Raw genomic sequence first — 14,471 nt, 5'->3', positions numbered from 1 at the left:
ACCAACCACCTCTACTATCATGGTTTTTATTCTTCAAACTTGTCCCAGGATGCTGGGGGGGGGGGGCACACACCTTTAGTCCCAGCACTTGGGAGGCGGAAACAGGCAGATCTCTGAGTTTGAGGCCAGCCTGGCCTACAGAGCAAGTTCCAGGACAGGCTCTAAAAGCTACAGAGAAACCCTGTCTTGAAAAAAACAAAAACAACCTTGTCCCAGGATTAGATGTTTATAGTATGCTTGGTGTTTTGACTTTCTACTACCAGCTATTGCTATAATAAAAGATTTCAGCTCCCTACCGCTCCACCCCCAGACATTTGAATTCATTCTCCTCTTGGTGGCACAGGCTTCTCTCCTTTTCACAGCATTCTAGTCCTAGACTCCATGAAGGACCTCTCCTGCTGAACCACTCAACAAGGGTCTATTTACTTACCCATTCTTTTTCAGCTTATTCCTCTGTTTATTACTTGCTGAGATCTCTAAAGATATTCTGACCGTATATGTATACTCTCCCCCTCTCCCTTAAGCCATTAGCCTTCACCAAACACCTTAGAAAGACTGATTGCCTCCACTCATCTTCAGGGTTGTAGCCTGGCCTGCTCATCATAGGATTAAAGTGGAAAGACTAAAAACAAAGATGGTGTAGCTCAGGTAGAACACTTGGTTAGTATGCTCGGAGTCTTGGATTCGACCCTCTGCTTTGTGGGGGGAAAAGATGAAGTAACAGAGGCAAAGGAACTTGAGATACACTGGGACAAAGGAATTAGAATGTACCTTCTATAAATACTTTTGTTGAGGCAGACTATGGAAGAATGGTGCTTGAGTTCAGACTCACAGGTGGTAGAATTTCCATAGGCAGATAGAAAGGATACCTTCATACAGGGAATTCCATCCCATCGGTCTCTCTGGTGATCTTTCTACAAGCCTATTAACTCTTTGGATAAATTTATTACCAAGGAATTTTTTGGTGTTTTTGAGTCAGGGTCTCACACTGCAGCTTTTGACTACAACTAATAACAATTCCACCTCAACGTCCTGAACACTGGGAGTATATAGGAGGCATGAACCACTATACCCACCTGGGTTTTTTGTTGTTTTTTTAGCATGAATTAGGTTAAGACATTCACTGGCTTGAAAATAATGGAATTCTAGGTATGTTTATGATGGAAAAAAAAATAAAGGTTAACATAGTAGCTATTTCAAGTATTCCAAGAACTATCATATACAATTTTAAGCAGTGTTATGAGTTGCTGAAGTCAGACTTAACAAAGCCAAATAGGTAAACTAAGAAAAGGTAGACTTTCAACTCAGTGTGAGGAAGAATATCAAGTAAAGATTTCTATAACTGGACTGGGTACCTTGTACTTTTCCATCTATACAAATGCTGTGGCGGGAGCTAAATTCCCTTTATGCTGCAGTTTTTGTTTTTTTTTTTTTTAAACTACTCACAGGTCTGTGACTGAGGGAGAAGAACCAAGCAGGAAGCTGAATTGTTAAAGTTTACTAACTTCCACTTCTCTGTTAACCCCATTTCTACAACTAGGGTTTTTCTTAGTCCTTTATGCTTTTGACTCTTTGTCTCTTCCCATTTCCCTTACCTCTAGAAAGCTTTACACTGGACCAGCTTACAGTAAGCACCCAGACATTTGCGGATGAAGATGACAGTTGTACCTCTTATCCTTTTCAATCTGGCTAATGGTCTCTTCCTCGTACTCTAATTTCCCTTCTACTTCTTTAGTCACTTCCTTCCTATGTCCTCTGGCAGGCTGTTCCCCCTTTCTTCTCCTGTCTAAAGCTGTCTTTGGCCCTTAACTCCTCTCACTCTATAATCTCTGCATATATACTCTACTCTGGGCCCATGGTTTCAACTTGATAATACTCCCAACACCCCCATTTTTTATGTTCCCTCTAGCTTTGATTTTCTCCTCTCTGAGCTACAGACCTATGTATTTTTGCAGTGCTAGGAATCAAAACCAGGACTTCATGTTTATGAGGCATGCACTTACCAACAGAGCTGTGTCTCCAGCCTCAAGGCCATGTATCTAACTGCCCATATGATAGCTCTGCTCTGTCTCAAATACATTTAAAATTCAATGTGACATAACATTAGGTCTGTCTCTTGCCAGCACCCAAAAGCAGATTCTCTTCTAATAATGGTCTTAATGAAAAACATTTTCTCAGCGCCATAATCCAATAGTTTAGGTCTTACCCTCAATACCTGAAAATTCAATCCAATGCCATGACAGCCTGTGGTTATGATCTAACAAATAAAACTAGGCTGAAGATCAGAGTGCAAAGCTAGCCACACTAGTTAGCCATAGAGGTCAGGCAGTGGTGGCACACACCTTTAATCCCTGCACTAGAGAGACAGACATATGGATCTCTGTGAGTTCAAGGCCACCCTGGGCTACATCAGAGTGAATCAGTCTAAAAGAGCAACAGAGCTCATACCTTTGATCCCAGCACTTGGAGTGACACACCTTTAATCGCAGCACTAAGGAGGTGGAGAAAGAAAGGTATATGGCTGGGCAGAGAGAACAATATAAGGCAGTCTAGTCTGAGCAGTAGTTAGTCTGAAGCAATCTGAGGAGCAGTGCAGTCTGAGGACAGGATTGCCCTTTGGTCTGAGCATTGGACAAGTTAAGAACTCTAGTAACTGGCTGCTTTGCTTCTCTGACCATTTAGCTTTCACCTCAATAGCTGACTCTGTGTTTTATTATTAAGACCAAAGAGAATTCGTGCTACAGCAGCTCTAGCCTTTTAGTATTAGAACTCCTTCAGCATTTTAAAACTGAGGATATTTAAGAATTTGATGTATGTAGGTTAAACTGCAGGGAAGAAACAATATGCTACTTTTGCCTACTACTCAAAGGGGTACAACATACACTCAAAATAACTAGAGGAAAATCAACTTACTGATTTATATGACACAAAGGCCTCCAGCATAAAGACTGAAAGACCCAGGGAAAACTATTTTTATATTCAATGTGACAATGTGGTTAGACAAAAAGGTGTACCTAATATAACAGATCTGAGGGGAGACTCATCAAGGCCTGCCAAGGTTCTTCTCGGCCTCACTATATGGGGTCTTCCATCATGTGCAGGGTAGCACCCATTCTAGGATGAGGGTCTTCAGAGAATATCTTTATGACTAGCGCTTACATAAAAGTTGGTATTAGGATAGTATTTCTAGGTTTTAAGACTAGTTTTAAGAGAGAGGGTTCTCAACTTTGCATGACCCATAGAGGAAAAGGAGGATTTTATTCTATGGCCTGCATTGGGGAGAGAGTGGAGCAGGATACAGGACAAAAATCAATTCTGAAATACACTGATCCTGAGACCCTTCAATGTTCTTCAATTCAAAGTACTTAGTAGCCAAAGAACCACACTTGGGTATACTGTTTCCTGAACCTCAAATTAATAGTAACAAAATTAGAAATTAAAACTCAGATTTTTTATAAATCTTATTTTATATGATGAGTGTTTTCTGCATTGATGTCTGTGTATCATGTGCATGATTGGTGTCTGTGGATACCAGAAGAGGGGGTCAGCTCCTCTAGAACTGGAGTTTATGGATGGTTATGAGTCATAATGCGGGTCCTCTGCTAGGGCAACAAGCTCTCTTAACCACTGACCCATCTTTCCAGGCACCCTACTACTTTTCTAAAAATTCTTTTTGTTTTTGAGGTGTTTGCTTGAATGTATGTCTGTGCACTGTGTGCATGCAGTGCCCATGGAGGCCAGAAAAGGGAGTGGTGTCGGATCCCTTGGGACTACAGTTACAGGCAATTGTGAACCTTCATGTGGGTACTGGGAATTGAACCAAGGTCCTCTGAAGAGCAGCCAGAGTTCTTAACTGAAGTACCATCTAGGCAGCCAAGCTCAGGTGTTTCCAGATGTGACAATGGAGAGGTAGTTCAGCTGATGGAATAATTGCCTAGCATGAATAAAGCACTGGTTTCTATTCCCAGCTCCAAATAAACCAGGCATGGTGGTACATGCTTGTAATCTCAGCACTAGGGAGTCGAAAGCAGAAGGATCAGAAGTTCAAGATCATCCTTAGCTCCATTTGAGACTAGCCTGGGACACATGAAACCCCTCCACACACACACACACACACAAGACACTACCTCACATGCATAACCCCTGAAAAAAAAAACTGCTGTATGCTTGTAATAGGATGAGTTTCATGTTTTAGGGTGATTATAAAAAGTCTTGCCAGAAGCCCTAAAGGATCTTAAGAACGCCCAATTCCCCGTAGTATATTAAGAAAACCACTGGAATGCCATGTTCTATCATGTTTATCTCCAGATGTCTCAGACCCACCTGTTCCTTGTCTCCCATTGCTCCCAGACTGACCAAAGCATCTGTCTTCTTTCACCTACACTACCACATTGTAACGTGTTTTTCAGGATCCAGTCTTTCCTTCACACTTCAGCCAGAACAGTCTTTGACAATGCAAATCTGAATATGCCATCTGTACCTAATCATCATTACTTCATCATTACTTACTTCATCATTACTTAAAAACCTAATGACTTTTCACTCCAACATCCAGCTTCTCCAATAACTTGTATTGCTTTTATTTTCTTGATAAAATGTCTTATAAATATATTGAAAATTGTATTGTATTTCTTATTTATTATTTCTTATGTATTATTCTAATTTAAAAACTGAAATTTAAGCCAGGTATGTTAGTATACATCTTTAATCCCAGCACCAAGGAGACAGAAGCAGGGGTATCTCTGGTCTACAGAGGGAGCTCTAGCACAGTTAGGGTTATACAGAGAAACCCTATCTCAAACAAACAAAACAAAACAAAAACCAAACCAACCAAACAAACAACAACAAAAAAGGTGGGCGGTGGTGGCGCACATCTTTAATCCTGGTACTAGAGAGGCAGAAACAGGCAGATCTCTCTAATTTATAACTGTGTTGTTCGTTGTTGCTGTTTTTCAGACAGGGTTTCTCTGTAGCTTTGGAATCTGATCTGGAACTCTCACTCTGGCTTCAAAGCTACACTAGACTGGTTTCAAACTCACAGAGATCCTCCTACCTCTGCCTGAGTGCTGGGATTAAGGGCTTGCACCAACTTTATTTCCAGGAGGTCTAATGCCCTTTTCTGGCCCCTGAGGGCACTAGGCAAACACATGCTGCACATACATGCAGGAACTTACACATAATACATAAAAATAAAATAGGCCAAGGTGGAAATTTCTTAGGTTCTAGGCATTCAGATTTTTAGGACATTCTGCACAGGATCTTTGCTGGATCCTGCCTTTTTCTCTTTAACTACTTATGAAAACATGCCCACCAATTATTTAAAAATCTGAAAGTCACTTATATGCAGCTTAAAAACATTACTGAGTGCTTGAGTTCCAGAAATTACTCATAAGGGCAATGTCAGTGCCTCAGTAACCCATTTTTTTTTTCTTGATACTCTCTCAAGAAGAACAGCACTCACAGAGAGAGAGACTGAGCAGCAGGAACAAGGTCCATACCTTCCCAGACTGAGTTCAGGGTCTGCAGGGGGGGGGCAGGGGAGGACAGGAAGGTGCAGGGACTGGGATTGACATCTAAAACAAGATTGCTTCAAATTTAAATTTTAAAAAATTATAAAGTAAGGAAGGGAAGAAAACAATGCCCCCTTTCCCTATTGTTGGTATTAAGAGATAATAGACACCTACATAGGGTTGGTTTTTAGTTGTTTAGGATTTGGTATAGAAGGTGATATTCAGACTCCGGTATCTCTTTTAGATAAGTTTAGGGTGTGGCTGGGAAGGGTATGGTTAGGATGTGATATAGGGAGATGTACATAATTTCTAGTGTACTAACTTTAGCAACTGTTAGCTATAAATAACTTAAATTGCTAGATCCTTTTGTTAGATTCCTGTATGTTGACTGTTTAGGGTCTTCTTTCTGCTTATGATGTTTTGCACACAAATATAAAACTATCTGGATGTATATGCATTTTGTATATTGATGCAACTTAGGATATTATCATTTTGTACTTTACAGTTCTACCTCTAGTCAGGACATTTCAGTTCTATCTCTGTTAGTGAGAAAGTTACTTTTTTTTTTTTTTTTTTAAAGTTTTTGTCCTTGCTAGATTAGTTTGGAATCTTCTGACATTGTACAAATATGTCCCCAAGAATTAGAGATATTTTCACCCCTATCTATCTATCTATCTATCTATCTATCTATCTATCTATCTATCTATCGGTTTTTGAGACAGGGTTTCTCTGTATTGTTTTCGAGCCTGTCCTGGGACTCAGTCTGTAGACCAGGCTGGCCTTGAACTCACACATGTCTGCCTGCCTCTGCCTCCAGAGTGCTAGGATTAAAGGCATGTGCCACCAACGCCTGGTCACCCATATTTCTTATACCTATGAGATTAGTCAAACATAGATTTTGATCTTCAAACACTTCATAGACCTGCAGAATATGGCATTTAAATGTTTCAATACTAGTACCCTGTTGACATGAGACACATTTGCTCCTGACAACACCAAGCTATTCCTGAGAAAATGTTGGGCACTGATGTCACTCCTTCTGGATTCCATTCTCTCCTCAGCTAATGGCCTCTTGGGCAAAGAACTGCCCCCACCTTGACCTCTGACTTTGGACATGCTGTCCTACTGTGCTTGCAGGAGATAAACTTAGAAGACTGCTGAACCCTGCCAAGTCAGGGTAAGACAGCCTTTCAACCTCCCTGCCTCTGTGTTGGTCAGTCAGATACTCTAGGCCTTAGCCAAAGCTGGTTGCTCTGATATTGCTGTGAAACTGTAGGTGACTGTCCAGGTAGCCTGATGTTTCTGTCTTCAATGCACCTTTTGGAAGCTACTTGCCTGCACTTCCTGCCTACTAGCATTGTTATCTTCCTTCTCTGGTCTTTGATGAGGTTGAAGATTAGACTATCACAATTATTGCTCTCTCTTCCTAGATAGAAAAATTAGGTACAAGACTTACACTCTCCAGCTTAGGACAACTCTATAGTAATCTCTATTATGCTTCACCCTAAGACTGGATAGTAGCTCTTCCCATTTTGTTCTTGCCACTTTACAGTGATAGGATTTAAGTGTTTCTTACATTTTCCTTTTCCTAGAGCATACTTGATATTTGCTGTCTTTGTATATAGTTTTGTATCAAGCCTAAATCTTTTTCTTTAGACTAAAAGGGGAATTGTAGCGAGAGACCCACCCAGCCACACCTGTGGCACTGAACAACAGTTGGCCATGGTCACAGGTGCATAGGTGAGCATGTGGATTTGGTCCGGGCCCGGGAACAGAGCAGATCAGATCATGGAGGGCAGCTGGTGTGGATCCTTGGAGCAGAGACTTGTGGCGGTCATCTGCATCGTGTGTAAGTGATTTCTCCCAGAATAAAATTATATTAATTTATATTTGAGCCCGTCCCGTGAATCTTGTGCTTCACAAGTTATCTACTTCAGGTCCTCAAGAGTCATTTTCACGTCTTCTCTCCCCCAAATAAAACCATAGCACACTAATTTGCATAGTGATAGTCAATGAATATTTGATGATCTTTTAATAGTTGAATATTTTAAATGTGAGCACGTCATATATACTAGGACAGGGGAAAAAAAAAGAGAAATACTCACTGACAGAGAGGTGCCTGCTTCTGGGCTCAGGAGCTTGGTAGATGGTATTTATATCCCCTGCAGACTGGGAAGGCTTGATCCGAACCTGCCTGGACACTCCAGAGTGGGGAGAGGAACTGGTCTGTAAGAGGAGGGGGAAAAGCGTGAGCTACATCTTTAGGTAATCAGGTCTGAGAAGGGTTTTTGTCTTTCCTTAGGGCTCCTCACACACTTCAGGCACTTTTTAATAAATGGACTGCCAGGCTCTTTGCCAAATCCAAATCTTTAATCTGTCTTGGCAAATCACTATTTTCTTGATGTACTTTTACAGCTACAGTGATATATATGTACTCCTAGTATCATCTACCTGGCAGCTGAAAACTAACTCCAGTTCCTAGAGACCCAACACTCTCTCTGGCCTTCTCAGGGACCAGCTCATATGCAATACAGATACACAGGTAAGACACGCATATAAAAATAAATCTTTAAAAAATTATCTAGCTAGCTTAGAAAGAACAGCAGGAAACTATTTCAGCAGCAAAGTCTTCTACTGTGAAGGTACAGTGATGGTATTTCTCTGCCCTACAAAATTCTGGCTACTAAATACCTATTTTATTTTTTTCCCCTTTTTGAGACAAGTTCATATTGGCCTTGAACTTGTGACCTCTCTGTCTCAGATGCCTAAGTGTTGGGATTATAAATATGCACTACCATGCTAGGCTAAATATGTACTTTACAAAGCCACTCAGGGAACCGTATGGGTGCTTAGGGCCTTGCTGCCTCCAGGGCCACCATACTGATCTGGGTGGCCTGTACTGCTACCAGGGCCATGGTGACACCCAAGCCCGAGCTTCTGCTGAAGGCCATGTCTATGTCCATGTTCCTGCTATAGCTGGGGTCTGTGATATTCATGGCCTGTGTTGCCACAGGGGGCATAGGAACCATGCATGTTGAAATCCAAGGGCCGTGCTGAGCCAGCCCACCCCTCACTGGCCCTGGAAAAGCTGGCCATGCCACTGACTAGACACTACAGCAGGAGAACTGGCCCCAGTGGCATGAGCCTAGGAGAGCTGACTCTATCCCTTGCCTGAAGGGGGTGGTCCCAGTGGCCCAGGGGTCCCAGTGGCCCTGAACCAACAAGCTTAGCTACCACCTAGACCCACATCCTGGACATCTACTCCACCTATGACCTACTGGAGTGCATGAAGGGACTGGTGGTTCAGGACAATAACTGCAGAATCCCCATAACTTGGGGCAATAGCAGGATATCTGAGGAGTTCTGGTGAGGGTGTCCAGTGATAATGGTGTCACAGAGGCTTTGCACCAAAACAATGACTCACTGCAGTGAACATTTTGTGGATGGGGCCAATTGGACAAAAGGATATATATATGACATACCACAGCACACATGATGAATGAAGAGGTGATGAAAAGAGGACAGAGGTGTTTAGTTGTTTGTTTGTTTAGATTGTTTTGGGAGGTGTTCCCTTGGTGACGATGATGCAGGGGTTGGGGAGGATATGGAGGGACTGGGAGTTAAGTGGAATTGGGGTGCATGATGTTAAACTGCCAAAGAATCAATAAAGAATTATGTTTACAAAAACAAACAACCCCCCCAAAAAAAATCACTCAGGGGGTTTACGCTCAGTGAGTAAGGATGTTCACTTTGTAAGCAGAGGGCCTGACTTTCGATTCCAGCACCTATGGAAAGAGCCAATGTGACTGTGTGCTCCTGTAACCATAATATGGGAGTGCTAGAGACAAGAGTCACTAGAGCCTGCTGGCTGGCCACTAGCCCAGTTCCAGGTTCAGTAAGGAGACCCTCATTTAGAGAAATAAGGTAGAGTGTGATAGAGAAGAATACCCAATATTCTCCTCTGGCCTATCTACATTTGCACATACATGTGCACATATACCACACACACACACACACACACACACACACACACACACACACAAAGGTAACTCAATCTGCTCCTTCTTCCACAACTATAATTACTCCCTCAAATTACAATAAAAACCTCAGCTGCTTCAAAGTATAAAGGTTTACATGCAAACCATCTTGGGTTCATGTTCAAATGGGAAAGGCTGTCAAGTTGGATGTCAAAGAGCTCAGAACAGGGTCGGTAGCCTTCCTGCACTCACCCTTATTTTATGCTAGCCTAGTCACCAAGGTGAGAAATCAAAACAATAGGAAGGACTTTACACTGAGAAAGCTTAAAGCTGAATATTGAAAAAGAAAAGAGCGCTATCAAGAGTAAAAATAGGAGATACAATTTGGGCCAAAGTTTTTACTTGCTTCTACCTCCCAACCGGGGGGGGGGGGGGGGGGGGGAAGATGACCACATAAGCAATCTCTATATCCTGTCCTTCAGGAAAAAGGCTTCCCGCTTCCAGGGTCAAGTTCAGCTGCCAAGCAGTCTTCCCTAGTCTTCCCATGCCAGACTTCATTACATGTAAGGTTGCTTTGACAAACTGTCTTGTTCTAACAGGAAGTCAGAAAGAACCAAGGGGAAGTGAATATTCTTGCTGAACCCTCCGATGTGCAATAGCTCTCTGCTCAGTGTCAAAAAGGAAAAAACAGCCAAAACCACATACTGGGGATAAGGGCAAGGAGGGGCCCGTAGTCCTGAAGTTAGGAGCTACATGAAGAGTGCCCAAGGTCATCTGGTTAGACACAAAGCCTTTCATGTAGTGGCGATGATGGATCTTGGCAGCCTGGATTTGAAATGTATCAAAGAACATATACTCTAACCTTTCAGTTTTAAAAAAACCTATAAACTAGGGGGGGAGGCTGCAGAGATGGTTCAGCAGTTGAGAGCATTGGCTGCTCTTCCAGAGGGGCCAGGTTGGATTCCCAGCACCCACATAACAGCTTGCACTGTCTGTTACTTGAGTTCTGGTATCCAATACCCTCTTCTGACCTCCATGGGCACCAGCACATACATAGTGTAGGCCAAACACAGAAAATAAAATAATTTAAAAACTCTAAAAGCTAGAAAAAAATTAAACTGGGCTACAGACTTAGCTCAGTTAGTAGGATGCTTACACAGAGCTATGGGTTCAGTCTCAGCACTGAGTAAAACTAGACACTCTGGAGGTAGAAACAGGAGGATCAAGAAGTACAAGGTCATCTATCCTAAGCTATGCTATATTGTGGGTTCAAAATAAGCTTGGGTTAGAGATTACCTCAAAATAAATAAATAACTAAATAGTAACAAAGGCTGGATGAGGCAACTACAAAACATAGAGATTGACAGCAGAGAAACAAAATGTCAATATTTATCAGTGATACAGTGTCTATGAACTGGTAGGACATTGGTCCTCTCAGGTAACCAGTAATGACAGTAATCCTCGAAACACTTCACAGCAATTTGGCAGAGTAACTTTATATCAACTGAATATGACAACTAAAAACTACAGGCTTATAATTTATAAGCATATACTTTTTCTTTTTTGTTTTGGTGGATGGGGGTTAGATCTAGGTCTAGGGTCTTAGGTTTATTAGGCAAGCATCACACTGAGCTGCCTATAAACTCCAGCCTTTCTAATTTTTATTTTACATTTCACTTTTACATTTTTTTTTTGTTGTTGTTATTGAGATAGGGTCTCTCTATTATGTAGCTCTGACTATTCTGAAACTCATATTGACCAGACTGGCCTTGAGCTCCCAGAGATGTGTGTGCTTCTGCCTCACGAGTGCAGAAGCCTAGCCCATTTTACTTTTCAAATTAAATAAATATGCAGCTAATGAAAAATTGGAAATTAAAAGCACAAAATTACTATTTCATGTACATGTATACACAGATGTGGGTAACATGGATTAATGATGGGTATCTTTCCTTAATGACACATCTTAAAAAAAAATAAAACTACTTATTTAAAAACAAATATTTATGTATTTGCTTATTTCTGTGTGTGCATGTGCAGAGGTAAGACAGCTTATGTGAGTCAGTCTCTCCTTCCACCATGTAGGCTCCAGGGATCAAACTCAGGTCATGAGGGTTGGCAATCAGTACCTTTACTCTCTGAGCAATCTCACTGACCTGCACTTTTATTTCTTTTCTTTTAACAAATTATTTAATTAAATTTATTTATTTAATGGAGAAAGAGTCATCATATTGTCTTGGACGGCTTTTCTAATTTTATTTTATTTTGTGATGGCCTTTCTAATTTTCTTTTTAATTTTATTTTGTGTGTATATGCAAGGGTGCATACATGTCATGGCATGTATGTGGAGACAACTTTTAGGAACTGGTTCTCTTTCCACATATGTGGATCCTCAGGATTAAAAAAAAAAAAATCAGATTATTGGGGGGGGGCAGTGAGTTGAGGAACCTAAGAGATTCATGCAAGTCCCTCACAGAAGGGGAAAGGAACAAGATCTCCTGAGCTTATTGGAAGTGGAGGGGGGCAGTGAAGAGGGAGTTAGGAGAAAGAGAAGGGGAGGAGAAGAGAACATGTGGGACCAGGAAGATTGAGTCGGGAGACAAATAGACGAGGGGGAGGGGAGAGATACCATAATAGAGGGAGCCATTATAGATTTGAAGAGAAAACTGACTCTAGAGAAATGTCTAAAGACCTACAAGGATGACCCCAACTAACAATGTGAGCAACAGTGGAAAGGCTACCTTAAAGGCCCTTTCCCTATAATGAGATCGATGACTACCTTATATGCCATCATAGAACCCTCATCTAGTAGCTGATAGAAACAGAAGCAGACACCCACAGCTACACACTGAGCTGAACTCCTAGAATCTAGTTGCAGAGAGGGAAGAGTGATTTAAAAAAAAAAAGGGGGGGTCAATACCAGGCTACAGAAACCCAAAGAGACAGCTGACCTGAACAAGGGGGAACTCATTGACCCCCAGACTGATAGCTGGGAAATCAGCACTATACTGACTCAGACCACCTGAACGTGGGTCTCAGTTAGAAGGCCTGGGCAGCCTAAGGGACCTCTGACAGTGGAACCAGGATGTATCCCAGGTACATGAAAGGACTTTGGGAGCACATTCCCCATGGAGGGATACTCCTTAGCCTAGAGGCAGGGGGGAGGGCCTACTCCAAATTACTTGACAGATTTTGATGATCCCTCCTGGAAGGCATCACTCTCTCTCCCTGTGGGGTAGTGGTGGTGGTGGTGGGGGGGGGGCATGGAAGGGAGGGAGAGGAAACTGGGATCAATATGTAAAATAAGAAAAAATGATAAGTATATATAAAAAATCAGGTTGTCAGGCTTAAAGGCAAGAGCCTTTACCATGGTAAGGTGACTTGTCACCCCATCTTTATTTCTTTCCATTAATATGGCTTTTTGAGACAGCTTCTCAGTGCTGGTAGCACTTGCCTCTGCCTCCCAAGTGCTGGGATTAAAGGAGTGCTTCACCACACCTGGCCTCCATTGTTATTAAGTGTAAATCTTTGTTAATGCTAAAAGAAATACTTTAAATTTCTTAGTAGTACCCCTACCAAAAGTTAGTTATGTAATTATGGTATATCTTGTCAAGGAAATTATGCATCACTAAAAATTATAATTATGAAGATTAGATACTGGAACAATGTTCATAACATAAAGCAAAAGCATAACTCAGAGACTTCCAAGAATAGCACTGAAAAATTTGCATCAAGTATGTACACATAAGTTAGCAATTCAAGAGGTATGTACAGAAATAAACCAGTAAGTGTGTTATGAGGACCATGTACAGCTTTGCTTTTTTAAAAAAAAATTATTCATGCATTTTATGTATATGAGTGCTCTGTCTTCAGGTTCACCAGAAGACGGAATCAGATCCTATTATAGATGGTTGTAAGTCACCATATGGTTGCTGGGAACTGAACTCAGGACCTGTGGAAGATCAGTCAAATGCTCTTAACAGCTGAGCCACCTCTCCAGCCCCCCAGCTTTGCTTTTTTAAATGTTTACCTTTAAAGCAGTGGGTCTCAATCTTCCCAATGCTGCGACAACCCTTTAATACAGTTCCTCATGTGGTAGTGACTCCCCAACTACAAAATTATTTTTGTTGCTAGTTCACAAATGTAACTTTGCAACTATTATGAATCATAATTTAAGTATCTGTATTTTCTGAAGGTCTTAGGTGACCCCTGTGAAAGAGTCCTTCAACTCCCAAAGAAGATGAGACCCACAGGTTACATGACTTAAGACATTTATGTAGCATTTGCCCTATGCAGGACCATGAGTGTAAGAGCTCAGATGGACAGTCACCTTTTAAACTATTCTGTGCCACAGCTATACTCACGGTCTTATTATAGGCACCTGTAGTATGTAGACGTAAATGACTAGTTGTCTTTAACTTCTCAGGGGATCAGGGGTCAGACAATAACTCATCTAAATTGCTAATCCAGCCTCTTTTATAAGGAAGGGGGTTTTCTGGCTAATCTTATGTCAACCTGACATAAACTAGAGTTATCTGTAAGGAGGGAACCCAAATTGAAAAAATGCTTCCATAAGATCCAGCTGTAAGGCATTTTCTTAATTACCCAGCCCATTATGGGTGGTGCTATCCCTGAACTGGTAGTTCTGGGTTCTCTTTAAGAAAGCAAGCAGGTGCAGGGTGGTAATGGCACATGCCTTTAATCCCAGCACTAGGGAGGCAGAGGCAGGCGGATCTCTGTGAGTTCGAGGCCAATCTGATCTACTGATAGAGTTTCAGGATAGCTTCCTCCAAAGCTACAGAGAAACCTTGTCTTGAAAAACAAAAACAAAACACAAAAAAAGAAAGGAGGAAAGCAGGCAGGCTGAGCAAGCCATGAGGAGTAAACAAGTAAGCAGCATCCCTCCATGGCCTCTATATCAGCTCCTGCTCCAGGTTCCCACCCTGTTTGAGTTCCTGCCCTGACTTCCTTCTATGTTAAACAGTGA

General features: G+C 41.7%; 1 protein-coding gene across 2 annotated transcripts in view; it reads right to left on the bottom strand.

The window, feature by feature from the left end:
• Map3k3 (mitogen-activated protein kinase kinase kinase 3) overlaps positions 1-14,471 on the bottom strand; it is a 70,555-nt gene that overhangs the window by 16,495 nt on the left and 39,589 nt on the right. For both annotated transcript variants that reach the window (XM_051179086.1, XM_051179091.1), the window contains one exon: positions 7,616-7,736. In XM_051179086.1, the coding sequence (XP_051035043.1) occupies positions 7,616-7,736 (121 nt within the window). The remainder of the gene's footprint in view (positions 1-7,615; positions 7,737-14,471) is intronic.

The sequence above is a fragment of the Phodopus roborovskii genome, unplaced genomic scaffold (genome assembly GCF_943737965.1).
Source record: "Phodopus roborovskii unplaced genomic scaffold, PHOROB, whole genome shotgun sequence".
NCBI lineage: Eukaryota > Metazoa > Chordata > Mammalia > Rodentia > Cricetidae > Phodopus > Phodopus roborovskii.
Note: the sequence above shows the minus strand (reverse complement) of the source record. Positions and strands in the feature narration are given on the sequence as shown.